Source organism: Sturnira hondurensis, unplaced genomic scaffold, assembly GCF_014824575.4.
Source record: "Sturnira hondurensis isolate 20B ecotype Veracruz unplaced genomic scaffold, ASM1482457v3 Scaffold0023817, whole genome shotgun sequence".
NCBI classification, from domain to species: domain Eukaryota; kingdom Metazoa; phylum Chordata; class Mammalia; order Chiroptera; family Phyllostomidae; genus Sturnira; species Sturnira hondurensis.
In genome coordinates, this window is record NW_028096448.1 from 11,477,557 (window position 1) to 11,505,291 (window position 27,735).

Consider the following 27,735-nt stretch of genomic DNA (forward strand, 5'->3'; position numbering starts at 1 on the left):
TAATGGTGCCCTCATGGGACACTGGGAATGTGTGGATGTGTTTCTGGTTGTTCCAGTCCAAGGTGGGGGGTGCTGTTGGCATCTGGTAGGTTGAGGCTCAAGATGCTGCTTAACACCCTACAACGCCCAAGACGGCCCCGCCAGAGAATGACCAGCCCCAGGTATCAGCAGAGCCAGGCTGAGAGGCCCTGCTCTAGGAAGCATGACTTCTGGTCGAGGGGGTTTACATTGTGTGTGTAGCTCAGACTTTCTGCGGCCCAGTTACCTCTTCTGTGGAATGGAGCTGATAGCACCGGCTGCATAGGAAATCGTGAATGCGAAGAGGTGGAGACCCAAATGTTCTGTGTCCATTGCCAGCATCACAGCATTTGCAGAGTGAAGCTGTGCAAGTCCCTGGGGCCAATTTCCATCTCAGCGCCTTCCTGGGAGGTGTTTGAAGATGTACGAGGCACAACTGTCTCCAGTACTTTTCACTGGGGTGTCCCAGAGAGCCCTCCTCTTTGTCCCTTGCCCACGCATAGCATTTCTGAATCGGAAGGAGGTATTAGGTGAAGAGGCCTGGGGGTCTTCCTGAAATTCCACCCTTCCCTAAGCACAGGGATAGAGGATGCACATACCCTGACAAAGCACCTCTGGCTGGCAGCACACTTGGTCATCTTTTTCCTTCAGGGCTCTTGCTGTTGTAGATGCCAGTTTGATTAAATCTGAGCCAACTTCTGCATTCTGCAAGAATCAGTTTTCCAGAAAAATAAAAACTTGTTGTCTGGAGAAAACATTTGCTTTACTCTATACATTTTTTAAAGAACACTTTTGCGCATGTCATCTTGCTGTGGCCTCACATGGCTCACAGGAAGCAGCTGTTATATTATTGGTATTATCAGCCAAAAACGAGCACTGGTGATACGAACTGGTTCCCCCAAGGTTGCATAGCTGGTAGGTGGTGGGACAAGGGGCCCCCAAAACCATGGCTCTTTTTTCCTACTCTGGGCTACCTTATCCCTCACAGGTGAAATTAATGTACTTTTTAAATACTGGATGATTCACCTGTGAAAGGCTGCACCTGTCATTAAAAGAATGTTTATAAAGAGTTCATAATAACATGGGAAATGCTCATGATAGAATACCGAGTGAAAGGCAGCAGAGTCAGTTGCACGTGCAGTCTGAGCTCAGCCAGGCAAAAAGCTTGCACTGGAAAGAGCCTGGAAAATACCCCAACAGTAACAATACAGTGGGCAGTGGCCTGGTGGGGACTTTAGTTTCTTTTTCTATTCTAATCTGTATTTTCTCCTACAAAAATGTATCACTGCTGAAAAGAAAGTAAACATGCAATAAAAATTACTTGGGAGAGATATACCTATCAAGGATGCTCCCTGGCCTCAAGTTATAACCAGACTGCTCTGTTCAGTACCTTACCGCCATCATTGTAACCCAGGAGAGGGATTTAACACAATTGATTAAATATTTATCGAGTATCTAGTCCTCCCTGTTTCTCCACATACTAGTTACAGGACCTTGAGTAAGTTACTTTGCATCTCTGAAGTTCAATGTTTCCATCTGTATAATGAGGCACAGTATATGCATTGTATACATGGCATGCGTGTCTCTGAATTATTGTCAGATTACATGAAATAATCCACGCAAATGATTTAAAGAGGGCCCTGTTAGCAGAAAGTGCTAGATAAACGCTAGCTGCTGTTGATGATGCCACTATCGTATCACCACTATTACTCCTTCTACGACCACATGGCTGCCACCGTCACTGGGGGTGAGTTGAAGGTAGGCGCTGCAAAGGAATGCAAAACAAGACCACGAGTCCCTGACTTCACAGTTTATAGAGAATATTGCTACGGCTGACTTCTTATTCAAACTTTTCTCTACTTTCCCGATTTTCCAAAATGCGCTTTTATCATTAAACCTATTTGAACAATAGCTGCTTTTTGCTGGGAAGGGGAGAAAATTTACTGCATCCTACCTACTGAACTCTAGGGGCCCCTCAATACTTTTTTTAGTTCAATCCCTCAATTTATAGAAGACAAAACTGAGGCCCGGAGAAGGAAAGTGGCTTAGTCCAAGGTCACAGAGAGAGAAGCGGAGAACGGGCCCAGACCTTCCCGTGGCAATTCTTCTGCTCAGAAGTGAGAGCACCGCAGGCAGAGGACAAAGCAGGTGCAAAGGCCCAGAGGCTGGCCTGCTCCCATCCTGCAAGTTTCAACTCGAACATTCCCTTCCCTAACAACTCAATATGCAGAGTCTGCGAGGTATTTAGCCCAAGCTGTAATTATTTCCTTTATGGAGCTGCTTCCTTCTTTTATGCTGTCTTTCTCTATGAACGCAGCAGCCAGATTTTATTCAGTGCATGGCACGCAGCTCCCAGGGAGTAATTACTGAACAAATGAATAAATGCGTGACTCAGTAAGCTTTTCCTTGATCTGTCAAGGGGCAAAACATGTGCTTTGCAGAGTGGTTATAAGAATTAAATGAGATGAAGTGCATTAAAAAGTCACCTAGTGCCCAGCACACATGTGTTTTCTTATAAACGAAAGCTCTGGATGCCTCCACCTGCGCAGCACCACAGACTGGTGGGAGGCCACTCCTGGTGACTTGCTAGTCACATGACAGCAATAGGCCTCTTGTGCACGTCCTGGGCTGGATTCTTAGGGAGTCAGTCGATCTGCAGCCTGAAACTGGTCAGACTGGTTGAGGGATAAACTGAACTTTTCCACACACAACAGTAATGAACATGACTCTGCCGCTCTCAGGAGCCATCCGACTCAGCTTTGGGAAGAGACTGCTTTCCAGCCAGAATTCAACAACATTCCGTGGGCCTACTTTGAAATCCCTAAACTCAAGGGGAGAAGAAATAATCTCAGTAATTCCCCCAAACACTCACTGGCTTTGTAGTTAAGTAGCCTTGGGTGTGAAATCTGACTCAGTTTTCTCTGTGAACTTGCTCAGCCCTCCTGAGCCCACTTTCTTGTTCGTAAAATAGGGGGGCAATTCGTAACTTTTGGATGGGAGGTGATTATAAGCAAGCTTCCTTTGACCTGTATTTGACAATAATGGTTAGGATTAAGTTAATAATAGTTATGAAAACACCTGACCCAGAGCCAGACCCATTATAATTAGTAACCTGAAGCCAGGCAGACATGCATTCAAATCCCAACTCAAATCCCACTGATAATTCTGTGATGTTGGGTAAGTGACGTTTTCTCTCATCTGTACCCAAGGGATAATAAGTCACTCAGAGGACTGTCACAGAGACTAGGTGAGAAGCATGCAAAACATGTAACCACCCCTAAAATTGCAGGACCCAGGAGGAGAGTGAGCCCCATCATCCCCAGGCCTAAATACATCACATTGCCAAGTAAAAGACATTCTCTCCCTTACCTTGGGACACGGGCCTTCATAATGTGGGATGGCGCTAATATGGCAATCGCTAGCCACATGTGGCTATTTCAATTTAATTTTTAATTAAAATTAAATAAAATTTAAAATTCAGTTTCTCAGCTGCGATGGCTACATTTCAACTGCACATGTGGCCAGTGGCTACTGTATTGAACGGACAGACAGATAATGTTCCTTCATTGCATTTGATTCTATTGCATAGTGCTGGTCTGGGAGGAGAAATGCGAATTTAGGAGTCTAGGAGCCCTTCATGTCCGGATCTGGACTAGGGTAGCAGAGCGAGGGCCAGTCTCTCAGCCTGAGCTCTCTGTCCCTGCCCCTTTCCTTCCCACTGAATGGACGGCCCAGCCAGCACATCCAAGCCAACAGCTAGCTCTCGCAGCCTTGTGGGCCCTAAGGAGGCCAGGGGCAGGTGCTGCAAGCAGGCTTGGGCTGTTTGAGCAGGAAATTCTGGGATCTTGGTAGCCAGTTCATGGTTAGGGTTGGGGAGGGTGTCCCTCTGGGTGGGCCCGACCCTGTAGCCCTTTGAACTCCTCACCCTGGGGAGAAGGGACACCACTAGAGAAAGGCCAGGTCAGGACCTCCAAAGTGCCAGAGCATGGGGCCCCTCTAGCTGGGGTCTAAAGCAGAAAAGGCACCTTAACACAGGGCCTGGCATACAGACAGCTCTCATGGTGGCTGCTTGTATAACAGTAGGTCATTTTTGGATTGGAGAAAAGATAAAAACCAAATCTACTGAGCTAGGAGTTGAAGCCGCCACTTCTAAGTCCAAGAAGCTGACCTTCTTCTCACCCTCTGCCCATGACGGCCCCTTATGTATGGATGGCTGTCAGGAGGGAAGTCAGTGCTTATGAACCCACCTGCAGGACAAGGGCAGGGCACCGGCAGGGACTGCCTGCACACACCCGCACCCCTCCCGGCCCAGCTCTGCCTTCCACAACCCCCGGGGCCACCCCACATAAACGGGCCGAGGGTGCCAAGAGGCCCCTCCCTCCTTTGACCCCAGCTAGCCTGGACACCAGAGAATCTGGGGCAGCTGGGAGGGCCCAGACTTTTGAATAGACTCCCGCATTGCCCATTCTACACAGAAAACACTTTCCACTTGGGAAATGTTCCAAATGCTAAAGACCTAGAGCCCTTTTGGAGACCCTGCTTCATGTTTTTCATCCATTCATTCATCATTCGTTGATTTAAAATACTTCAGAACTTAATGAGAACCTGCAGAGTGCCGGATGTTGTGATGGGTGCAGGGGGGGAACTGCTGACGAGACAGAGTTGGGGCCCCTAAGAGCCTCATTCCACAGGAAGAGGTGGCGGAGCACGCTCATGGTACTTGAGACGAATGTTGGGTAAAGAGCTGCAGGTGCTCTTAGAGTGCACGGACTCCTCTGAGGGGAGTAAAGACCCTGATAAGTTCAGGAGGACCAGGAATTTGATTCCTGGCTGTAAATTAAAATCTACTGGGGGCCCTGAGACTAATCCAAACCTGGACCCCTCCTCCAGGGGTTCTGCCTTTACCATCCTGGGCTGAGTCCCAGCAGGAGGCCCCAGGTAAGTCCTGCAACCAAGACTGGGGCGGAGGTCTGGTGGGAAGAGAATGGGGTTGCAGGCAGAGGGACAGGGATGTGCAAATGCCCCAGACTGAAGGGCATGTGACAAAGAGTGGCATCTCCTGTGGTTCTTCTCTAACAAGCCTTTGGATAAAATGAAATCAGAGCTGCTGATCTGGACATATAGGCCATGTCTTCCTGCTTGACTTTCTGATTTCAATATGCAGGCGGGGCAACTTGCAAGTAAAGGGAGAAGACATTTTTAAGGGACAATAAATAGCAATTAGAAAGCGTGGCCAGAGCTACCCTTCCCAGGGCTCACTCTTCTTTGCTAGTTTCAAAGCAACAGATGGCTCACACAGCGCCTTTTAAAAATATACATGCTAAACTTCTTAGCTTGGTTCCAAGGAAGCAAATCATTTTCAAGCGTGATAAAAGGTTATAAAACCCCGTGGTGTGTGGGCAGCAGGAGGGAGTTTTTCCTCTCTATGTATCATCCCTGGGTTGAGGGCGACTTGAGGTGGGGGCTGGGCCTTGAGATCTTGCCTCCTGTGTGCTCTGTGACACCCCCACTCCTTCCTGGAACCAGGGGAGGTGGTCCGAGGCCCTGCACTGAGGCACTGTGCAGAGTGAGGGCCGCGGAGGGTGGTGGCTCATGTGATGATTATGTGGGACAGGGGCCGTTCACTCAATAGCCCTGAGTGACCTGGGGAGAAAGTTAATTCCTTTTTTCTTCCGAGCTTTCTGACAGGGTCAAGGGGCACGTCTCAGTTAGGTGCCACTGTGTCTTTAATAGCTACTACATTTTAGAATTTTCTTATTAACAAAGAGATTAAGTCTTGGCAAGCAACAGTATCTGGCTAGACCTTAAGACCTTTGCTTTATTTCCATTTTTGTAATGCTCATGCTTGCCTTTTATTTGCAGCTGGAAAGGCTGACTTTCCACTGACTAGTGATAGATTTCCTTTCAACAGTATGTTGATTTAAACAAAACGTGATTTTGTAAGTGTTAAATAGAAGTGATGGGAAATGTAAAAATCATGACAGAGATATACAGGTGCCTTTGGATGGGGAGATACTGGAGAGATGGGGACAACAAACAGTCCTGGTGTTTAAAGACAGTCCTGCTCACTGGCTGGGAGGTACCCGAACCCCAGCACTGAGGAGCCCTGCAGTGAGGGTGGGAGAAGGCTCCTTGGGCACTGTGGGATACCCTCTACTCCCCAGGCTAGCAGAGCCCTGAGAGTTCTTTCCAGGAGTTAGGGCGCTGGGGAGAACAGCGGAGTTATACCTCTTAAAGCCACAAGGATGGGTTTAGAGGCAGGTGGTGCACATAACAATCCTGGCTCTGCAGCTCTGGGCTGTGTGACCTTGGGCATATTCCTTAAACTCTCTGAGTCTCAGTTTCTTTGTCTGTGAGATGAGTCTAATATAAGAACCTCTCCCACAAGTTGTTTGTATTGTTAAGCGAAGTAAGGAAAATAAAACGCTTAGCAAAGTACCTGGCACATAGAGTTCATTTAGTAAATATGAGCCATCAAAATTGAATTGAATTAAATTTGGTTTCATTTAAATTAATTAAGTCATGAAGTCAGTGAGTTCTGGAGCCAGAAGCCTCTGAAGCCTCCAAAACCAAGCCCAGAGCCTTGGCAGCATCACCCCAATTGAGGATAACATCTGACCTCGTGGTCATTTTTAATGCAAGAACAGGACTATTTGACAACAGGGCGTTGGGTAAGCAAGTGGTGCTTGAACCTCTGCCATGGGCTGTCAGGAAAATATTGCATCAAAACGATGTTGTAGAAGAACATGTAATGTCTTGGAAAGATGTTTGGGTATACTGATAGGCGGGAAAAAGCAGCACACAAAAGGGTATGCACACATTCAGCCATGAAAAGGAGTGAAGTTCTGATTTACACGACAGCACAGATGAACCTGGAACTCGTGATGCCGAGTGAAAGAAGCCAGACACAAGCAGCCACGTAGTGTATCGTCCACTCCTGTGAAATGCCCGGAGAAGGCAAATCCTCAGAGACAAAGCACAGTGAAGGTTGCCTAGGACTGGGGGTGGGGGTAAGGGTCAAAAGGTGTGAGACTTCTTTCGAGGGTAATGATAATGTTTTAAAATTGATTGTGGAGAGAGTTTTACAAGTTTGTGAATACACTAAAAGCCAGTGAGTGAAAATGGGTGAATTACATGGCCTGTGAATTATATCTCAATAAAACAGTTAAAAATCATGTACAGTATGATCTGGAAAAGCAAATCACATTGTATGTAATTTTAACCACTTTATTGAGATATATATCAATATATATAACATACATATACTGTATACACATCAATTATGTGCATGTGTATGTATGTGTATATATATATATATATATATATATATATATATATATATATATATATCTGTCTTGCTAGCTAGTTATCTATGGAAAGAGAGAGCGAGCCTTGGAGGGTAATACAAATACATCTGTGATGGGTTTATGGGGGATTTCTTTCCTTTTTACTGAATCCATATTTTCTAAAGTATCTACTACTTTTGGGGAAATAATGAAAATGTTTTCTCTCTTTTTTTAAGAACATCTCATTTTGGATTTCAAAGTCAATCAGATCAGGGCCACAGCCATTTTCTACCTGGGCTCATGTGTTCTCAGGAATAAAATGGGCTTTCCTTTGAGCCATTACCTTGTCCACGCAGAGGGGCACGGCAAACCTCTTGAGGGCAGATACACACATGATCCTGGGACTCTTTTCAGAGTTTTTCCTTAAGTGGGCCAAGTAGAAACTCTGGTAGAGGCTGCTGTCCTCATAGGCAATGACATCAAACAGGAGGCAGCCATCCTCTTCATAGGCATTGACATGATGAAAGACCACCATAGGGTCCGTGTAAAACTTGGTGGGCACGGGCTTCCCAGTCCTTTGGTCGACAATGTGAATGTAAGTCTGAAAGAAAATGTGCATCCAGTGGTCAGCTGTCCCGCTGCTGGCCCAGCACTGTGGCAGCAGGTACCGGACAGGACCCACCCCTGCCACGCACTGGCTCACGGCCCTGCAGCATCCCCTCCCTGTTCCAACCCCCTGGGCCCACCTCCACAGTGCCGGATGACAAAAGGACTGAGCGGGGGGGCTCTCGGCTGTTGTGTGTCCGTGTTCATCTCTTTCAGATGGAGAGGAAGGAAGTTTGTGGGCCAGGGCTGCTGTGTCACCAGGAGCACAGTGTTTGGGGGAGGCCCCAGAGGATGCACTGTTTCCCCTCCTTCACCTGATTATGATTCTGGATGGGCAGCAATATGCCAGCTCCCTGGAAATGGCCAAGCTGGAGAGAATTGGCCAGGTGCCAGAACTCTAGGCTGCCCTAGGCTCCATCCAGCTCCCAGCCAGAGTGTGTGCACAGCCAGAGACTCTAAACTCAAAGACCATACCTGCCCTTTTGGATCCCCCCTCTGACCTCCAGCACAGAGCCTGCTACAGGGATGTGGTTGTCACAGCAACACCCCTGCCCTGGAGGGCTGCGTAGCCTGGTTCTACTTAAGGAGCCCACATGGGTATCAGCTCCTGAGGCTGCTGTACACACTCTGGGTGTCATGAGGTGGTATCACTCTGGGTGGTAATTAGCCATATCTGTAGCCCCAGTTGCCTAATCCAAAGGGAGGGAGTTGTTTCTATCTGTTGGCAGCTCCGGCCCAACCACCCTCCTCCCTGTTTGTTTGCTTCTTTCTCACCTTCCCCGGAATCAAGCTTTGAATAGTAAGCAGGGTGCAGAGGAGGAGAGCTCTGATAGCATGGTGGTGGGGGTCATTATGGGAGGTAAGCACAGGGGTAATTACTTTAGGCCTATTCTTCCCCGGGATTCTGATCCCTGGGTCAGCCACAGGGACTTGCAGAAAGCTCTCTCTGAGATGCATTCCAAAGCCCCTCCCAGGGCTCTCTGCCTTGCCCTCCAGACCCAGGAACCTCAGATTGGAGGCTTAGAGGGCCTGGGAGCTCCTGCCCGTGGGATACTCCTCAGTGTGTGGGGGGAATTTGGCTGTGGAACAAACCCAACTTCCGCTGACTTCCCTGCTGCTCTCTTGCCCCCACTCATTCATTCCACGAATATTTGTAGAGGGCCTCTGACATGTCAGAAACTCGAGAGACAAAATGAAGCCAAGCCTCTTCTTTCCTGGAGCTTATATCCAGAGGGGGTGAGTCTAATAGCCAATGATCAGACATATAATATGTCAAGGATGATGAGCACTGCTGAGGAAAATGAAGCAGGATAGGGATGGAGGAAGCCTGGGGAAGGGTCTGTAATAGATGGGTTCATCAAGGAAGGCCTCAGGGTCAGGGGGCTTGAGCTGAGACTTAGAGTAATTGAGGTAGGAAGCCATGTGGGGAAGGACATTCCAGGGGACAGAATGTACAAAGCCCTGAGGTGGGGATGTGTGGGGCTGGTTTGAGGAGGTACAGGGGAGGTGGAGTGAGCAGGAAGACAATGGTTGGGATGAGGGCATGTGGGGATCTACAGGCTAATGAGTGAGGCCTTTGGATCTTATTCCAAGGAAGATGGGAAATAACTGGAAGGTCTCAGCAGAGGAGGGGCCACACCTAACCAACCTCTTTGTTTCCTCAAACACTTCACTCCCCTCCATGAGAAGAGAGCATAAGCCTTAAAGAGGCGGTGGGACACAAATTTGTATATGCACATAAAGAAGTGCATGGTGCATAGAAAGAGTAGAAGGATGTCAAAGGGATAGAAGTAGCTCTCTCTGCAGAGGGAGAGGGCAGTGGGTGAGAAGGAAGGAGACAGGATGGGACACGGGAAGGGGACTTGATATGTCGCTTTCTATACTTGTATGTTTGAGACTTACTTGATGCATTTCACGAGTAACAGCAGCAAATGCACACGCGTACATATGTACATATATCCACACACACATGCCCACGTGAAGACACAGATCCAGGCATTGTACATGCACAGACACCCAGATGCATACTCTATGCCCCCAGGTGCACCTACACCGAGGGCATTTCTGTCACACCAGCTGGCAGAACACTCTATCACCGTGTCTGAATAGACTCTGACCCCGTCCCCGAGACACAGTGGCTGCAGGGATGCTGAAAGGCCTTGTCAATGGACAGTGGAGGCTGGAGGAGCCCAGATATTGGTTAGGACTGAGGTGAGTGGGAACTGCCTTGGTTGGTGAGGCTACCTTGTTCAAGGCCACACACCCTTTCGAGACAGTCTTCTCTACTGACCTATTGATGGGGGGCATAAAGGCCCAGATAGGTGCCCTAACTCGAGACCGCTCTGAAGGGCCATCCCAATTCAGGGCCCTCTGGAAGGTTGGTTGACACCTCTGGGGAGACTATATGGTAGCCTACTTCCTCCTTTCCTAAGAAACCTCCTCTAGGCTGAACTCTGTCTCGGCGTCCATACCCGGGACACCTGGCTCTGGCTGTCCGGTGTTGTGGTTCCTCAGGCACAGCAGGGCTGGAGGCCCCAGCCAGGGCTCACCTTTTCCTCCTTGTAGAAAGTTAGGCAAGAAGCCCAGTTCACTCCCCGGATATACGCAGTTGCCAGCTTTAGAATATCCAACTTGAAGGGCTGCTCGAGAAAAACGATGTAGTTCTCGGTGATTCCAAAGCTATGGAAGTAGCTCGGGCTGAGAAAGGAGCGGGCGTGGATGGAGCAGAGCACCTCTGTGTGCTTCAGGGAGCTCTTCCCCTCCGTCCTGTCTAGAGAAAAGCAAGCCTCAGGCACAGTGCGGGGCTTTGCCACCCCAGGCCGCCTGTACCGCCACCACCTGCAGCTGAGCCTCTTGAACTGACCTGGTCACTAAGAAGAACCTTCGGATAAGAGCTGACACATAGAGCAGATGAAGGAGTTGCTGCCTAGCTGACGCAGGGGCCGAGGCTCAGAGCCCTCCCTGCTCAGCTCACCCTGCTGAGACCCAGTTCTGCAATCTGAGAACACTGAACCCCACAGTCAGGCCTCTGGGCCTGGGGTCCGCAAGCACAGCCTGGGGGCTAACTCAGCCTCCAACTGCTTTTGGATAAGGGTGTATTTGAAACACAGCCAAGCTCCTACCTCCATGTAGGGTCCACAGCTGCTTTTGCTTTCTAGTTACAACAGCCCCGCTGAGTAGTTGGGACAGAGACTACATGTCTGCAAAGCCTCAACACGGACTCTCAGGTCCTTCACAGGAAGTTTGTCGACCCCTGCTCTGAAGCAGTGCTTCTCAAACTTGAACGTGCATGCAGAGCATCTGAACACCACGATAACGTGTGAGGTTGGACTCAACCTGCGGGCTGGGGCCTGGGGTTCTGTCAAGCCGGCCCAGGCTTGTGCTTTGACAGGTTACTTAGGACCATCATCTGACGTTGTGAGTTAGTAGAAAAAATATCAATATAGATTGGCCTCTGCCTCAGTTCCTGCCACAAACTCCTAAAACCTATGTGATTTTGCAAGTGATAAGAGCTCTAGGAACAACTCTTATCCTAATATTGACCCCATCCCTGACACAGGGCTCTCAAAACCTTTGTAAACTCGTAAGTGATAAGAGCTGTAGGAGCATCTTTTGTTCTAATGAAGTGACTCTGGATGGCTCCTGTATGGGGGCTGTCACCAGAAAGACCAAGCCATGATTACAAGCTTGGGATTTTTCAGCCCCACCCGCTGTCCACCAGAGATGAGAGAAGGGCTGGAAATGGAGTTACTAATTAATCATGTTTATGTAAGAAAGCCTCCTTAGAATCCCCAAAGTATGGGGTTTAGAGAGCTTATCGGTGGGCAAACACACCCCCACTGGGAGGGTGATGCACCCCGACCCCACAGGGACAGAGGCCTCTGCGCACCAGAACCTCCCAGACCCCGCCCTCCGCATCTCTTCATCCGGCTGTTCACCTGTGTCCTTTGTCATGTCCTTTCATGAACTGGTGAGCTCGTTTCCCTGAGTTCTGTGAGCTGCTCTAGCAAATGAATCAAAACTGAGGAGCAGGTGGTGGGAACCCCCAATGTACAGCCAAGTCAGACCAAAGTGGGGAGTAACTGGGGAACTACTACTTGCGACCGGCATCTGAAGGGGGGTAGGGGGGTAGGAGCAGCCTTGTGGGGCTGAGCCCTTAACCTGTGGGGTCTGACACTATTGAGTGGATTGACAGCCTTACAAGTGAGGTTAGTTATTGGACACCAGCAGCTGTCACAGGGAATTGCTTATGGGGGAAAAGGCTCCCCCCGCCCCATCTAGTGTCAGAAGTGTTGAGTGTCAAGGAGGCACTCAGGAGAGAAACACAGGGGGGAAAACTGGAGTTTTCCTAACGTAGACCTGAGTTTCAGAGGGTCTCCATGCATTCTCCTGGCATTGCCCCTTCTAGAACACCTGAGAATGAGACTAAGTGCCCACAATGATGGCAGGCTGTTACACAGACTGTGCCCATCAGGGCAGGCAGAGTGAAATAATGGAATAGTCCAACTGCCTCACCCAGTGCCCAAACACGGGAGGTGCTCAGTGCGTATTCAGCTTTCTTAGTCCTCTGCAAGGATGAGTCATCCGCAGGCCACAAGGCCTCTCCTCCCAGGCCTGGGGCTGATGTCTAATGAGTCGTCTGTGAGTATCTCTGCCTTCCTTGTGACCACCTGTGCACCCTGTGAACAGCTGGCTGGTGGAAGGGAGGCTGTGGGTTGTGGGTCACTTCCTTTTCCTGAGACAAACACAGCGCGAAGCAAACTGAAGTGCAAAGCCCTCTGGTCTCACAGGCAGGAGATGCGCGTGATCCCAGGGAGCCACCCGCATGGAGCAGGCACTCGGAGGGTGGGTAGCTGCTTGCACGGCGTTGGTGGCTCCTGTAAGCTGTGTGACCTTGGGCATTTTGCCTGATGCCGGGGCCTCACAGTTCTCAGTAATATGAGGTGGTAAACTCAAATGCCTAAACTATCCCCAGGTCTGACATGCTAGAATCCTAAGCTAGACCCTATATCCCTCTATTGGCTTTAATGAGAATACTCAGTGCACCCTCTGACATCAGGGGCTTGCTCACATTTATTTGCCAGCAGAGCCGGGTAATTTGCTCAGGGGGTTCTACAGGACTGTGGGGGAGGGGGAGCAGCAGGGATCACAGATGGAAACCAGTTTTCCCAAACCAGGAGGCCAGGCCAAGCACCCTTATATTGGTGCCCAGTCTCCAGGCACCATCCTAGGCCTGGTCTCCTGGGTATGCTTCCAACGAGGGCCTTGGACAAAGGCTAGGAGCCCCACCTTCCCTCCCCACAAATTGGCCTGGGCTTCCCTCCAGGATCTCAGTGCTAAGTGGAGAAGGTCCAGAAGGCCTGGAGAACAGGGTGGGGATCTGGAGTTGATCCCAGCAGGGCTGAGCTCCCGGCACAGCCCTGGGAACCTGGCTTCCGGGGGCTGGGATGAAAGTGGGAGGCACAGCCCTGACATGCAAAGGTTTGTCTGAAGACTGGAAAAATGACAAGGAGAGAAGGCAGGAAGGCAGGAAGGCAGAAAGGGGATGATAAATGAATGGATGGACAGATGGATGAACAATGGGTAAATAATGAATAAATTAATGAAGTAATAAACTGTAACATCCAGGAAAGGAGGTTAGAAGAGTAAAGGGCTTTACTGCTTCCCAAAGGAAGCCTGGCAACATCTCTTTTCTCCTAAAGAAGAAAAATGAATTCAGGGTCACCTGACTCATCTGGGAGGGAAAGTATCAGACTGAGCCGAGGCATCAAGGAAAGTCAGAACTTCTCGGAGGGAGCCACCCCTGGTGTCTGTGCCTCATTACATCCGCAGAATGACCTACCCGGTACTGTGGCAGGGATCTTAAAGATCACGTATTTCGTCTTCCCTTTGTCCACAATGGAGGTGCCCATGTTGAGAACATTTCCAGCTGAATCATAATGAGGATGCGCTGTTGCCAGATTTATAGCCACATATTTTCGATAGTCAACCTGCAAAATGTAACAGGCACCTGGTTTTAAAAAGGGGAGAAGTTGAAGTTGAAATCCTGTGAAAAGCTGATTGATTCTAGGTTCAGTGAAATGATGGCTATTTTTGCACATTTTCTGATCTGAAAGGAAGGCAGACTTCACCTCTAAAGAGAATGTTCACTCTTGAGACCTGATCTAACCTCATGGGGGACCTCCTACAGCAAATGGGTGGCAGGAAGGTTAGTGAGCCGTGTGTGTTTTCTGTGGCAGTTTTTTGGAGCCTGCAGCCTGGCCCTGCTGGAGGCCCCCAAAGTAGAGACAGGACACCTCCCCACAGAGAGCTCTAAGCAATGGCCTGTGCAAAGAGGCAGCCGTAGTGCTAATTTTGGCCACTGCTCTGTGTCGTTCTGCTTAAGTCATTAAAGTCCTCCCCTTTTGAATTCTACATAGGCAGAATTCTCCAGGTCTTTTTCATAGGATTATTCTGGGAATAGAGAAGTTACAAAAACATTTGGTCAAAGTGAAACCCAACTAGCAAGCTCAATAATGACCCCACTCTGAACAAGCCACAACTATAGAACAATGGGGTGGCCTGGGAACCAGCTGTCTGCCCTCCCCCAGAATAGCACAACCTCCAGCCAAAGTCGACCAATGCTCCATTCCCTCCTAGTATTTCCTCCCTGCAACTTTGTGGCATGTGTACGTTAGTTGGACCTATGCCACCTAGCTTAAAAGGAGCTGGACATAATTTCACAGCTAAGAAAAACACTCCTTTTAACAGATCATTAAAATGTATTACAAAGACACTGAGACTTTGAACAGCCAGCTGGAGAAAACTGAAAGTGGGTCTATTGATTTTCACAAAAGTGTTGACTTAATTCTGCCCAGGAAAGGTATGTGTTTGGGCAACTATTTCTGTGCTCTTGCTCTCTGGCTCATGCCTCCCTCTTCAGGTCAATACAAGGTAAGGCCACTGGGAGTCCCAGACAGTCCGGGCATAGCCACTCAGACTCTCACTGAGCTGCCACTCAGAGCCATGTCCTCTGTTGTGGATTACAGTGTCTTCGAAAAAGATATGTTAAAGTCTTAACTCCTGGAACCTGTATTTGGATTTAGGGTCTTTGCAGATGTAATTAAGTTAGAATAAAGTCATGCTAGATTAGGGTGGGCCTTAATCCAATGATTTACATCCTTAGAAGAGATTGGAGTGATGCATCCATGTATCAGTTAGGGAACACCAAGGATTGATGGCAAAACCACCAGAAGGTGGAAGAGGCAAGGAACGTTCCTTCACTAGAAAACATTGCCTTCCTTTGCAGAGAGCATGGCCTTCCCGACACCTTGATTTGAGACCTCCAGGTCCCAGAACTGCGAGAAAATAAATTCCTGTTGTTTTAAGCCACCTAGTTTGTGGTACTTGTTATGGCAGCTAGGAGCGAATACAGACACGAAGGTGAAAAGACAGTCCCAGTCCCCAGGGAGCTTAGATGCTAGTACGAGGTCTACGCTGGGGAAGCACAGAGCCGGTGGCCTCACCCAGGGGGTCCTGTCTTGAGTCAAACTGACGCTGGGTGCAGATTTGCTGATACCTTTTCCAGGGTTTCCAGAGTCTGTGGGTCAATTTTCCTGATGTAATTGGTCTCTGTGGTTGCATAGAAGTCTTGTCCACACTTTATGATATTAATCAGGCAGTTGTCTGTGAAGTCTGGGATGGTGTGGGACAGGTAGGAGAAAGCTCTGCGGAAGAGAGCAAACCAACGGGTCAATGGCTGTGTCTGCGCAACCGGGAAATTCTGTTTGTGGTGCTTTTAGTTTCCCTACCACTTAAGATGCTCGCCTTCAACTTAAGGAAGAAAAAGTACTGGGTCCCAATGGGTTACTTGAGGACTCAGATATCAAGTGTCCAAAGGTGCCACCATATTGAATCAACTAAGGAGTGACAATCAGCTGGGACAGCATGACCACCAACTGAGCTCTCCTGGCCTCTCAAAAACCCGAAGGTCTCCAGCACCAAAGCCAGAAAGAGCTGGGGGTTGTTCTGAAGAATTTTAAGAATCCCTACAGAAATCATACGTTTACCCATAATGGCCCCCAAAGACTAGCAAAACAACAAATCCCTGCTTTTGGCAGGAATATGAGTCCATATTCGTTACCTCAAACTTGTCCAGGAAATGAGTTTTTTAAAAGAAAAAAGCAAGCTAATTTTGAGATAAGCACCTTCAACTCATTTGATCAGAAGGCAAACTCAAATCAGCGGGGCAAAATCCTGGGTCCGTGTCTCGGTTAGTGTTCCCCTTACTGGAAAGTGATGTAACAGCAATGATACCTCAAAGGTTATGGCTTTAAATTCATTCCCTCCCCTTTTCCTCCCTGGCTCTTCCTCGATCTGCAAATGTGAGTTCCAAAGAGTTCCTGGAAAAGCAGAAGTAACCTTCCCTCGCTGGGCTCGTCTGCCCCTAACACATTTCGCAACTCTTCTATGTCTAAAGAGTCCCAGAAAGGAGGTACTGAAGGCGGGCCCGATTCCGTGGCCAGGCATTTAATCTGCCAAACATGTAATACATTCACATGCATCATAGCCCAGATGACTTTAAATGAATACCACTAAAAGTCTTCCCCGGTCCTTTCTCCCATTTGTCAGTTTCCCACTTCCTCTGTGACACCTTCCGGAGCTCTTTATGCACATACATGCAAAAATAAATCCAGATTTCCTCCTGTCTTTTTACACAAAATACAGCGCATTATTTGTTCTTTTTATACCCTGATTTTTTAACTTAACATATCTTGGAAAGTCTTCCGTTTCGTACATAGAAAACATCCCCTTTCCTTTTTACTTCTGCTGGGTATTTTCTCGTGTAGTTTTACTGTTACTTATTTAACTGCTCCTCTGTGGATGCACATCGGGTTGTTTTCAGTTCCTTGTGATAAGAAATCATGCAGCCATGAACAACCTTGTTCATTTGTCATTTCCACATGACCAAGTATACCTCCAGGCTGAAGGAAACACACATTTGTAATTTTGGTAGAGAATTCCAAATTCTCTATCAAAATTGCTCCCACCAGCCATGTGGGAGGATACCTAGTCATCTGTCAGATGCTCTTTGCCTCTCTTGCTACCGGTGATCACGAAATGCACGGGGGACACAGGCAAAGGCCAGTCACACAGACTTTCCGTCCACCCTGAAGACGGCTGTCGGGGAAGCACACACTGGTTGTTTTTACCATTAGGATATCAAAAAACATGACTGGATTCAAAATGGACAGTTACTTGGAAAATATGTTTTTGCAGGGGTCTGGATAGGCCATTGTTCCAAACTCTGACACCACAATCCTGTTTGCCTCCATATTGGCATTGTAGGTGTCACTCCTCAGGTATTTGCTCCTGTAATAGACTTCACCTGAAAGAGAAGAAGCAGAGTCATCCCAGGCCAACACCTTTCCAGGCCTGAGTGTCAATTTCAGCCATTCCAGGGTTTTTACTGGGGGATATCAGGGTGAGCAGGACAGGCATGAGCTGTCCTGGTGAGGAGATTCAAGTTTCCACATGGATATGAATCTTGGCTCCATCATCTACCAGCCACACACTTGACTGTGTGTCTCATGCAGGATCAGTCCCCTCCATTGTGATGTCAGGATCATGATACCTTTCTTACAGAGTTGCTGTGGCATTCAAGGCCTGCAAAGCACTTAGCACATAGTAGATGCTCAATAAAAGCTATATCTGCTATTGAGATGCAGGATAGAAGTGGGCAAGACTTTGGGCCATTGTCACATACTGATAAGTGATGGCTGCTGCAATTCCAGATTGTCCAACAAAATCCTGGAGGCAGGAAGGGTCACGCAGGTATTGGTGAGGCCACACACACTGGCCTTCACACACAGAACCTTCTCTAGGGAAACACTGGTCTCCCCGTGAGCTAGCATGTTCCTTTCCAGCCACTCTCTCTCAGGGTCACCACCCACAGGCACTGGCTAAGGTGCTTTGGGCCCTGTGGTGGTTTACTTAAAATGCTGAATTCTGTTCACTTGAAATGCAAACACCCAGCCTAGGCTGGCTGTAGCCAGGCGGCCCATTTCCTATAAACAACCAGCGGCAGAGCACAGAGCACTTGGGGCCACAACAAAATGTGTCTCTGGAATTGCTCAAGGCTGACACTTCACTCTGAAGCTAAGATTAAAGAAGGAGCCACTTCGCATTTCCTACCACCCTGCTCCTGGGGGAGTCTGATTAGCCACATTCTTTATAAAGGAGCACAAGTAAACAGACTCCTGCCTGCAATCTTCTAGAACTGGGTCTGATGGGGATGGATCCACACACACACACACACACACATATATACACACACACATAAACATACACATGTATATATGAATATATACATGTGTATGTGTTACACACATTTTTAAAGCTAACATTCCAAAAGGCTACGTTGGAGCTGTACCAACTGAAAACACTTTGGAAAGGCTAAATTCTCAAGAGCTCTTTTTTTCTGTAAATCTTGGCAACTCTGGTTCTTGGAATTTACATGTTCAAATCCTCATGGGACAGCAACTTCTTCTTTTATTAGAAAATTATTGAATTTATTTCTGAGGTTCATGCACCTCTAGACCTACTTTATAAAAAATGTTTTACTTTAAAATCACATTAGACTTACAGAAAAGAGCTCTTCTGTATACCCTCTCAGCTTCCCTGGCTACACTCTACCTCTTTTATTCAAATCTTTGTTAATTTTTTAAAGCATCAGTTTTCTGGCCTCAGCTGAAGACCGCCAGCCTTTTTTTTTGTCTTTTTGCTTTCTTGCTCCAAAGTCTTACTGGTTCAGCACTACCTGGGTTCTCTGTGCTGGCCGTATACTCCAGTCACCTGGTGCTTTTATTATAGTGGCCTGAGCCCCACTTCGCAGCGGCCTGATATGCTCGGTCTCGGGTGGGATGGGGCAGCCAGGCTGGAGGCCCTCCGTGGGGTTTTTTCAGACCTCATGTGCACAGGGCCAGGTTGGGACTATGCTAGGAACTTAGACACTCTGTCTTTATTTTTCTTTATAAAAAATCATTTTATAGTTATGATTCATTCAAGCCCCGTGGGTGTGCACGTGTGCATGAATTTGCAGCTTTAATAAGCATTTCAGGGGATTCCAGTTCAGGGGGCTCACAATCCACCTTTTGGGAAATATTTTGTGTTCTCTGCAAATCCAAGAACTTTGCTTGCCCTGTGCATGCCCCCTTGATTCATGTACAGTCATACTCAACGTGTTTGGTTCCTGCTGTTAGACAATGGGAAGCCACTGAGAGCTCTAGAGGAGAGATGAGGCCAGGCTGTGCCACACCAACATCGACAACCCGGTGGCCTCCAGAGAACTGGGCTGGGGAGACGGAGGCAGATGGTGGCTGGCAGGATGGGTTAATGGGGGCAGAAGTGCATAATGATTAAGACTTGGGATTCTGGATTTGGAGAGTATTGGGTTTACACATGACCACCACCACTTCTTAGCTGTGGGCATTTGGACGAATACCTTGGCCTCTCTGGGCCTTAGACTCTCATCTGTAAAATCAAGATAGTAACAGTGGTGCCTACTTCAGGAACTATAGTGAGAGCTGAGATGTGAATGGGCATGAAGCCAATGGCCAACAAGCACTTCCTGTAGTGAGTACTGAAGACATGGGCTGGGAAGGTGTTGCTTCCTTCTACCGAAACCATCTTTACTTTGTCCATGTCATTTCAGCTCCATAAAGAGTTTCAGAGTGCCGCTCTGCACCAGGCCCCATGCCTATTGATGAAGATACAACACACTGAACAGGAGCCCTAAATTCTGGGGCCTCCACTCTGTGCTGGAGAATGGCAAACTGATCACTGCAAAGCAGGGTAGGGCTTACACCCTGAACACATGGCCAAAGTCAAGAGCAGGAGGGGGGAAGGGTAAGTAATTGGGTATACTCTCCATACTTTCCCTTTTGCAACCAGTTCCAGATTATGAATAGAACTGAGTTTTTCATGCTACTGTGTTGTGTGTATTATATATATTATATATTTATATATATAATTATATATAATTATGTGTGTACACACACACGTATACGTAATTTTCTGTGTTTTAGGGAATATTCTTTTGCTTTAACCATCCCAGGGCTAGGTGCCAGGCAACTAAAGACCACCACTATTGCCCCAAGACCACTGAAATTATTCACACAAGCTATTCCTAAGCAGTTCACCCTGCCCTGTCTTGCCTTTCCCTTGAAACCTCAACGAAGGCCATGGCCTAAGCATTTCCCCTGCTCCTGACTTCTGCCTCCTGCCCACCCTGGTGTTTCCCCCTGTGGCCTTGCATGATGTGCTGAGCCTCGCATCCTTAGTAACCTCTAAGGATAATAACTCTTATTTTCCTGAGCCTCTCTGTGTCTCCTCTTGTGGTCATGCCTGTCTGACCACTTCATGAAAGGATACAAAATAGCTACTTATCTCTGACAATGAATTTTCAGTTTGAAAACCTTTAAGACACTTTCAGAAATTCTGACTAGCACATGATAACTTTGGTCACTTGCCTATCTATCCCATGCTTCCATGAGACAGCCATGGCTCAGTCATTTTTCTGCTGGTTGCCTTGTCCCCGGGGTTCTCTATGGAAGGATGCCAGAGGTACTGCTGGTAAGCTGTGAGGGGGCCACTTAAGCAACCTGCGATTTCTCAGGCAGTGGTGTGTGTGTGTGTGTGTGTGTGTGCGCGCGCGCGCGCATGTGTGTGTGCTGCAGTGAGGATGGGGTTGATGGCTGCAAACCTAAACTCCAGACCACAGATGGAGATCTCAGGCCTCCCTTGATGACCTTGGAGAAGCCACTCAAACCCTCTAAAGTTTCCATTCCTGCCTCTGCAAAGAGGGGACCGGAACAGCTCCCACACAGCATTCGCGTGAGCACCAGACATGGCCACACAGAGCCCGGCAGCCTGGTGAAGCAGGGCCTCACAGCAAGGAAGCTGCCTTTCATGCCCTTCATCCAGAACAACATTTGTTTTCCCCAGAATCATGGGCAACGTCTGCCTAGAGAAGGAGATCATTCAGACTTGGAGCTGTCAGGGAATTATGGAACCAACTCTGTGGCTGAGTCTCAATAAAATCTGTGAGTTTTTGAAAACATGGTATCTCCATTCCTGAACTGTTTGAGCAAGTTGCTAGCATACAGCCCGCACTCAAAAAATAATTGCTGACTGACTTGAAAGAAATAATAATTATGCAAAAATAATGGTTAATGTTTACTGAGCACAAAATAGTTAATACCAGACATTATACAAGGCTACTTACATGTACTAATTCCTTTAAATCCCACAGCAACTCTGAGATATGCTACTAATATATCTCCAATTTAGGGATGGGAGACTGAGACACAGAGAGGGTCAGTAACTTGGCCAAGGTCACATAGCTTAGATTAGCTGGTATTCAAACCTAGCAACAACGATGGTGTTTTTTTAATCCACTAGCATCTCCCAGGAGTGAGCCCTTGCTATATATCCATTCTTCTAGTCATCACAACAGCTCTCCAGGGGGGATGATTAAGCTCTTTTTGCTGATGAGGCCAAGGTAAGTGAAGTGACCACAGATTTCCCATGCTAGAATACAGGAATTAAAGAAAAAATTTCACCAAGCTCAAGTTCTTGGGTATGAATTTGCCCACCTTGTGCCCCTGAGTCTGCTCAAGCCTCATGCGACCCACCTTGGACTTCTTTGAGAATTCAGCTCATGCTGCTGTGACATTAACCAGCCCAATGGTCAACAGCAAAGAGTTTACAATCTGCTTCTTGAGCTGCTACCATGCACTCAGAATTCGTCTTATTTGTGGCACTTCCTACTTTCTGCTCTGTGTTCAGTGTCCACTCAGGGAGAGCTACTGAACGTATTGCATGAGCAATATGGCTCTCCTTTGCCTGGTGCGTAATACATTCAGCTTTGTTCTTTTCAGTTTTGTATTCACCCTGTTTTGATTTGGTGTGTGTTTGATTCCAAAGCCCGCAACCTTCTGCCTGCTGTTGCCCACCTTATTGAGGATACATATTATTTTGCAAGTTGGACTCTTTGAAAAAGAGTCGCCTTGACCTCCTTCCCAGGGAGGTTTACGCTTATAGTAGGTTGAATGATCACCTCCCCAAGGTGTCCACGTCCTAATCCCTGGGACCTGTGAATCTGTTATCTGACAGGGCAAAAGTGACTTTCTGGGTATTATTAGAATAAAGAATCTTGAGAAGGAAGACTATTCTGTATTATCTGGGTGGGCCCAATATAATCACAAAGGTCCTTATAAAAGGGAGATAGGAAGGTTAGAATCACAGAAAGAGATGTGATTATAGAAGCAGAAAGAGAGAGAGAGAGCGCACNGGACTCTTTGAAAAAGAGTCGCCTTGACCTCCTTTCCAGGGAGGTTTACACTTATAGTAGGTTGAATGATCACCTCCCCAAGGTGTCCACGTCCTAATCCCTGGGACCTGTGAATCTGTTATCTGACAGGGCAAAAGTGACTTTCTGGGTATTATTAAAATAAAGAATCTTGAGAAGGAAGATTATTCTGTATTATCTGGGTGGGCCCAATGTAATCACAAAGGTCCTTATAAAAGGGAGATAGGAAGGTTAGAATCACAGAAAGAGATGTGATTATAGAAGCAGAAAGAGAGAGAGAGAGCGCACACTGGCTTTGAAGATGGAGATGGGGACACAACCCAAGGAATGCCAGCAGCTTCTAGAAGCGAGCTAAGACAAGAAAATAGATGATCTTCTAGAGCCCTCAGAGAAAAAGCAGTCAGGCCAACACCTGGGCTTTAGTTCAGTGAAACTCATTTTAGACTCCTGATTTCCAGAACTGTAAAAAATTTAATTTGTATTGTTTTAATTTCACTTGTATCTTTTTTATTTTTATGAATGTGGCTAAGTAAATTTAAAATTGCGCACGTGGCATGCGTTAGATTTCTATTGGTCCTTTGATACAACAGCAATAGCAAACTAATAGAGTGCTTTACCATCTCTGATGGTGAAGCTGTGGAGCAAAGCCAGGCCATCAAACCAGTGGTTGTAGCTGGTCTCCCCCACTGTGTGCATCCCAGGCCCATTGCGAAGCAGGATTCCCCGAAGCCATGTTGGAATCTTGCCTGTTAAGAGAAAGAATGTTTAGTTTCCAGTTTCCATGTCTAAACAAAAAGCTAGAAGAAATGGCCATGGAAAGAAATCGAGGCCATAGCCCCAACACCACTCGCTACACTCACTTGTTTACCTAGCAGTCATTTCCAGAAAGCATATCGCACACCTGGTATTGAGCTAGCACTGAGGATAACAAAATAAGAAGGCACCATCTGTGTCTTTACGTTGCTTACTAGCCATGGAAAGACAGAGACAGAAGAATCGGCAGACAATCAAAATAGTCCGTGGTACAGGCAGTGCAATAGACTCAGCCAGGGTGGCTGCAAGGAACAGCCTCGCCCGCAGGTGAGGGGAGTGCGGGAGGGTAAAGACTGCTTCCTGGAGGAAGTGACTTGGATGAGTCTTGAGGGAGAGTAGGTACTTGCCTCACAAAGGCATAAGGAAAGAACATTCTAGAGCTGTGCTGTCCAGTATGGTAGCCACCAGCCCTACGTAGCAATTAAACATGGCTAGTCCAAACCGAGATATACTATAAGTATAAAATGCACACCAGATTTCAAAGACTATGCAAAAAATGTAAAATATTTCATTAGCAATTTAAAAATATTGATTACATATGTGGGCAGGAAGAAGAGCCAGGATGGTAAGAAACTCGGAGGACACTGAACCACTAAGACTCAGAGTTGGACCACGTACCCGGGGAAGGGAGGGGAGGACTCAGAAAAGTAAATTCCATCCAAGTCTCTTGCCTTGGGCAAGTAGGTGAATGGGAGGATTATTCATAGACACCAAAACACAGGAGAAGGAGCAGGTGAGGCAGAGCAGGGAGAGGTGAGGCAGAACATATAGTTAATGCCATAGATACACACTAAGACTTATCTAATGCCATAGATACAAGATTTATTGAGCACTATGCAACTTCCAAGGCAATTTTGCAGCTGAAAAGGCTCCAAACTGACTTTACTCACAAAGAATGTTCACTGCTGTCCTCTCCTTATGAAAAACATCGAGCCTGTCTCTCCAAAGCTGAACTCGCCTGTGAATCTGAGCTGACCCACTTGCTGTTCTCAGAACACTGAGCAAGTACCAAGCCAGGGACCCTAGAATTCAGACCCAGTCACTGCCCTATAGACTCTAAACAAGATGGTACCAGAAAGCCATGTTGCAACTCAGAAGAGGAGAAAGCCAGACAAATAAATGAGACCCAAAGTCCACCAGAGGAATGTTCCTGCTGAGGCTCCCACTCTGGGGCTCTTTCACTGGCTCTGCAGATACTCACACGCCCAAGTCACCCCCGTGGTACCTGCGAGGAAATCACAGCTGGTTCTGTGAACCCTCCAGTGAGCACTTTGCAGGAGTGCAAACTCACCCCCACTTCTCATGCCATTTTGAAATTAATTCAGTATGCACATATTTGCATAAACATAGCACCCAGTTGGAAGGGGCCACATTTTGCAGAATAACCCCACTGTATATATGCCAAATGCAGAATTCCCAGGACTTTTCTCCTGGAAATAGCGAGAATGACTCTCTCTCCTTGGAAACTGACTTACAATATATAAAAGCACACCTAGATTTTCACAGAGAATGTGTCTGGATTATGAATCATTTTCTCCCAGATAATATATTCCAGATTTTCCAAAAATGATTTACAATACACAGAAGAAAAAAAAGCACATATCTAAACATGAAGGAAGAGCCAGTCATTTATACAAAATGCTCACCTCTCACTTTGGCCCTCACAGGCTCCAGTTGTTCTTTCTTATTTCTGCCAAACAGTATGTCCATCACACGGGCGCCTGGCGGGAGTGCTGTGACAGTAAACAGATGCACCCCCCGTCTTCAAGGCAACTGCTCCTTGGCTCCTCCTTTCCTTTCCTTCATGCTCTCCCGCTCCCTACTGGTGCCACTCAGCTTTCCCCCCGGCCTGAGGGCCTGGTATTTCTTCACATTCCAAGGGGAAGCTGCCCCAGGATTAATTATGTTTGGTCAAGGGTCAATTTCCCAGCTGCGTGTTCTTGTTAAATTTTAATCCTTGCTCCCTTTCCAATGTCACTTTTGGTTTAACCAAGAAAAGCTGCGTATTTCCTGCTGGGTGGAGGTTGGAGAGAGAATTTAATGGTGCATTCTGCTTTGGCGGGCTGTCAGAAAAAATCCAACCAGGAGGTGGAAATGGTTTGTAATCAGAAGAGAGACTGTCAGGACCATCAAGGACACCTGAAGTCAATGAGGAGTACTCATATTGCCTTGCAGGGGAAAAAAAGACATTGGAATTAGGGGTGCCAAGAGCACGTTGATGGTATGAATTCCTGCTGCACGTCATGGGAAGTTCTTCTGCAGAGATGGGAAAGGTTTTCTGTTTTGTTTTGTTTTGTTTTAAATAAAGTTCCCTGAGCCTCCTACCATGCCCTCCACCCCCGCAAAATCATACGTAGAGAGCAACTTAATTCTTAGTTCTCTTTTGAAGAAGTAAACAAAATATTTCATGTATCCATTTAAAAAAATTAATGTGGGCTCAATTTCCTGGCCCATCAAGAGGGAGCAACGATGCCTGAATTTGATTTTAGGGTTTCCCTGTATCTGTGCATCTTTTTTTTTTTTAAAGTTTAGTTGCTGAGGTTTTATTTTTTTATTTTATGTTATTTATTTATCTTTAGAGGGGAAGGGAAGGAGAGAGGAAGAGAAATATCAATGTATGGTTGTCTCTAGTGCATGCCCTGCTGGGAACTGGCCCCTGCCAGGAACTGGCCTACAACCCAGGCATATGCCCTGACTGGGAATCGAACCGCGATTGTCTGGTTCGCAGCCCCACGCTCAATCCACTGAGCTACACCAGCCAGGGCTGTATTTGTGCATCTTGATGTGATGCCATTTCCTGAAATCCATATTCAGTTGCTATGAATGTTGGGTGATGCATTCATGAACTCATCTTAACTCATGCTGCTTAAAGAAAGAACCAGTCATTCCCTCTGGGTAGAGCAAGGAAAGGAGATGGGGCTGCAGCAGAGTGCCATTATTGTCAGGCCTGGGTGGGGACTGTGTTGCAGTGGCTCAGGGCTCAGTCCTGACAGCAGCTGCTGTACTTGCATCCTGGCTGCATATTCCATTCACCTGGCTGGGCCCCACTCCAGCCCCACTAATTCAGAATCCCTGAAGATGGAGCCCAGCCATGTACCCTCCTTAAAATGTCTCTAGATTATTCTCTGTGTGTGGCAGACATTGACAGAGAACATAGGCTCAGGGGAAGATGTTACACGTTTGGGTTGATACCAGAATCACACCCCTCCTTTTTCTGTGTGTCTTACCCTCTTTGAGGCTCTATTTCCTTAACTGTAAAATGGGGCAAAATGTCAACATTATTATAGATCAAGGGTCTAGCAAAAGCACCTGGCCCTGAATAGTTATCAACCAATGTTATTGCCCTATTCTTCCCCATTTTCTCAGAAGGCACTTCTCTCTGAACTACATTTCCCACTGAGTCCCATAATAACTTGCCAGTTTATTCAACTATCTGGTCTAAACATGTGTATTCATGTCAGGGTTATGATTTATTCCTAGGCTGTGAAAGCTGCGTCCTTCATCGGATCTGAACACCGATCTTGGTGGTCGTAAAAGGAGGGAAGGTAACACTGAAGCTGGCCTCACAGCTCTGTTGCATGTGGGCTAGTTTCAAACAAGGTAAAAGAAAAAAAAAAGCTGCGTCCTTGTGAGGATTAAGAGAGAATGTCTGCCATACGCCGAGGGCTCAGGAAAATATCACAACACCAGGGGCGGCAGCTCTGGTGCAGAAAAAACGAGCTCAGGGTTTAGAGATCAGAAAACCTGGGTTGGGATCTCAGCCCTGCAGTTTAAAAACACTATGACTATTGTCATATGTCACATGATTCCTCTGAACATCACCTTAATCTGCAAGACAGGATGGCAATGCTATGTCACAGGGTTTGTTGGGAGGATTATATTGGAATTAGAAGTGAAAACATGACCATGTTCTCCTTTCTTACCATTTTGTGTAGTATTCAGAAAAGCAACAGCCCCTAACCTTTGAGCTGACTCTGAGTCAAGTGCTTTGCAAAGCACTCTGCGTGTACCAGCTTGCTCTGGCCTTATGTAATCCTATGACATGGGTATTGTTAGCATTACTCTAGAGGCTAGAAGACTCAGGGAAGGTAACCAACTTGCCTTAGGAAACACAGCTAAGAGTCAAATTAGGGAGCTGAGCCAGGCAGCCTGACTTCAAAGTGTACACTCTGTGACTCTTCAATACAGGATGGATTTTGGCTAGATTTTTACTGAATGAAGAATCAGGTGGTTGTGTTCATGGGTGGAGGACACTCAGAGCCAGTCTGGGGTTGGTGATGCCTTGTTATATAATACTGAGGAACCAAGCAAGGTCTCTTCAGTTAGGTCCCATATGTACCCTGGGGGCAATTATATGGTGAGATAAGGATGTTTTGATAACGGTGATAAAATACTAATCACAATGATAGATATCTGTCTTAGTTTTGTAAGGCTTCCATAGCAAACTATAATACCACGGACTGGGTGGTTTAAACAACAGAAATTTATTTACTTACATTTCTAGAGGCTGGAAGTCCTAGTTCAAGGTATTGGCAGGGCTGGTTTCTTCTGAGGCCTTTTTCCTTGTTAGCCAGATGGCTGAGGATACTTCACATGGTCTTCCCTCCGGGGGCACGCATCCCCGGTATATCTGCATGTGTCCAGATTTCCTCTTCTTATAAG

At 47.2% G+C, this 27,735-nt stretch overlaps 1 protein-coding gene, 2 long non-coding RNA genes and 1 pseudogene across 4 annotated transcripts in view; 3 read left to right on the forward strand and 1 right to left on the reverse strand.

The window, feature by feature from the left end:
• The window catches only part of BCO1 (beta-carotene oxygenase 1), a 31,084-nt gene extending 5,843 nt beyond the window's left edge, over positions 1–25,241 (reverse strand). Inside the window, exons 1-8 of one of the 2 annotated variants that reach the window (XM_037037905.1) lie at positions 24,720–25,241; positions 22,878–23,006; positions 17,148–17,277; positions 15,469–15,616; positions 13,753–13,900; positions 10,460–10,680; positions 7,648–7,905; positions 618–723 (exon numbers count right to left, since the gene is read on the reverse strand). In XM_037037905.1, coding sequence (XP_036893800.1) covers positions 618–723; positions 7,648–7,905; positions 10,460–10,680; positions 13,753–13,900; positions 15,469–15,616; positions 17,148–17,277; positions 22,878–23,006; positions 24,720–24,783 — 1,204 coding nt within the window. In that variant the 5' untranslated portion in view covers positions 24,784–25,241. The remainder of the gene's footprint in view (positions 1–617; positions 724–7,647; positions 7,906–10,459; positions 10,681–13,752; positions 13,901–15,468; positions 15,617–17,147; positions 17,278–22,877; positions 23,007–24,719) is intronic. The other variant, XM_037037906.1, reaches the window with a different exon arrangement.
• Positions 11,846–19,925, forward strand: LOC118981182 (uncharacterized). Its single transcript, XR_005065291.1, has 2 exons — positions 11,846–11,880; positions 19,603–19,925. It is a non-coding gene; the product is annotated as an uncharacterized LOC118981182 (long non-coding RNA).
• Positions 20,614–27,612, forward strand: LOC118981181 (uncharacterized). Its single transcript, XR_005065290.1, has 3 exons — positions 20,614–21,797; positions 26,554–26,673; positions 27,578–27,612. It is a non-coding gene; the product is annotated as an uncharacterized LOC118981181 (long non-coding RNA).
• On the forward strand, positions 26,568–26,674 carry LOC118981293 (uncharacterized; annotated as a pseudogene).
• Positions 27,613–27,735: the final 123 nt, after the last annotated feature.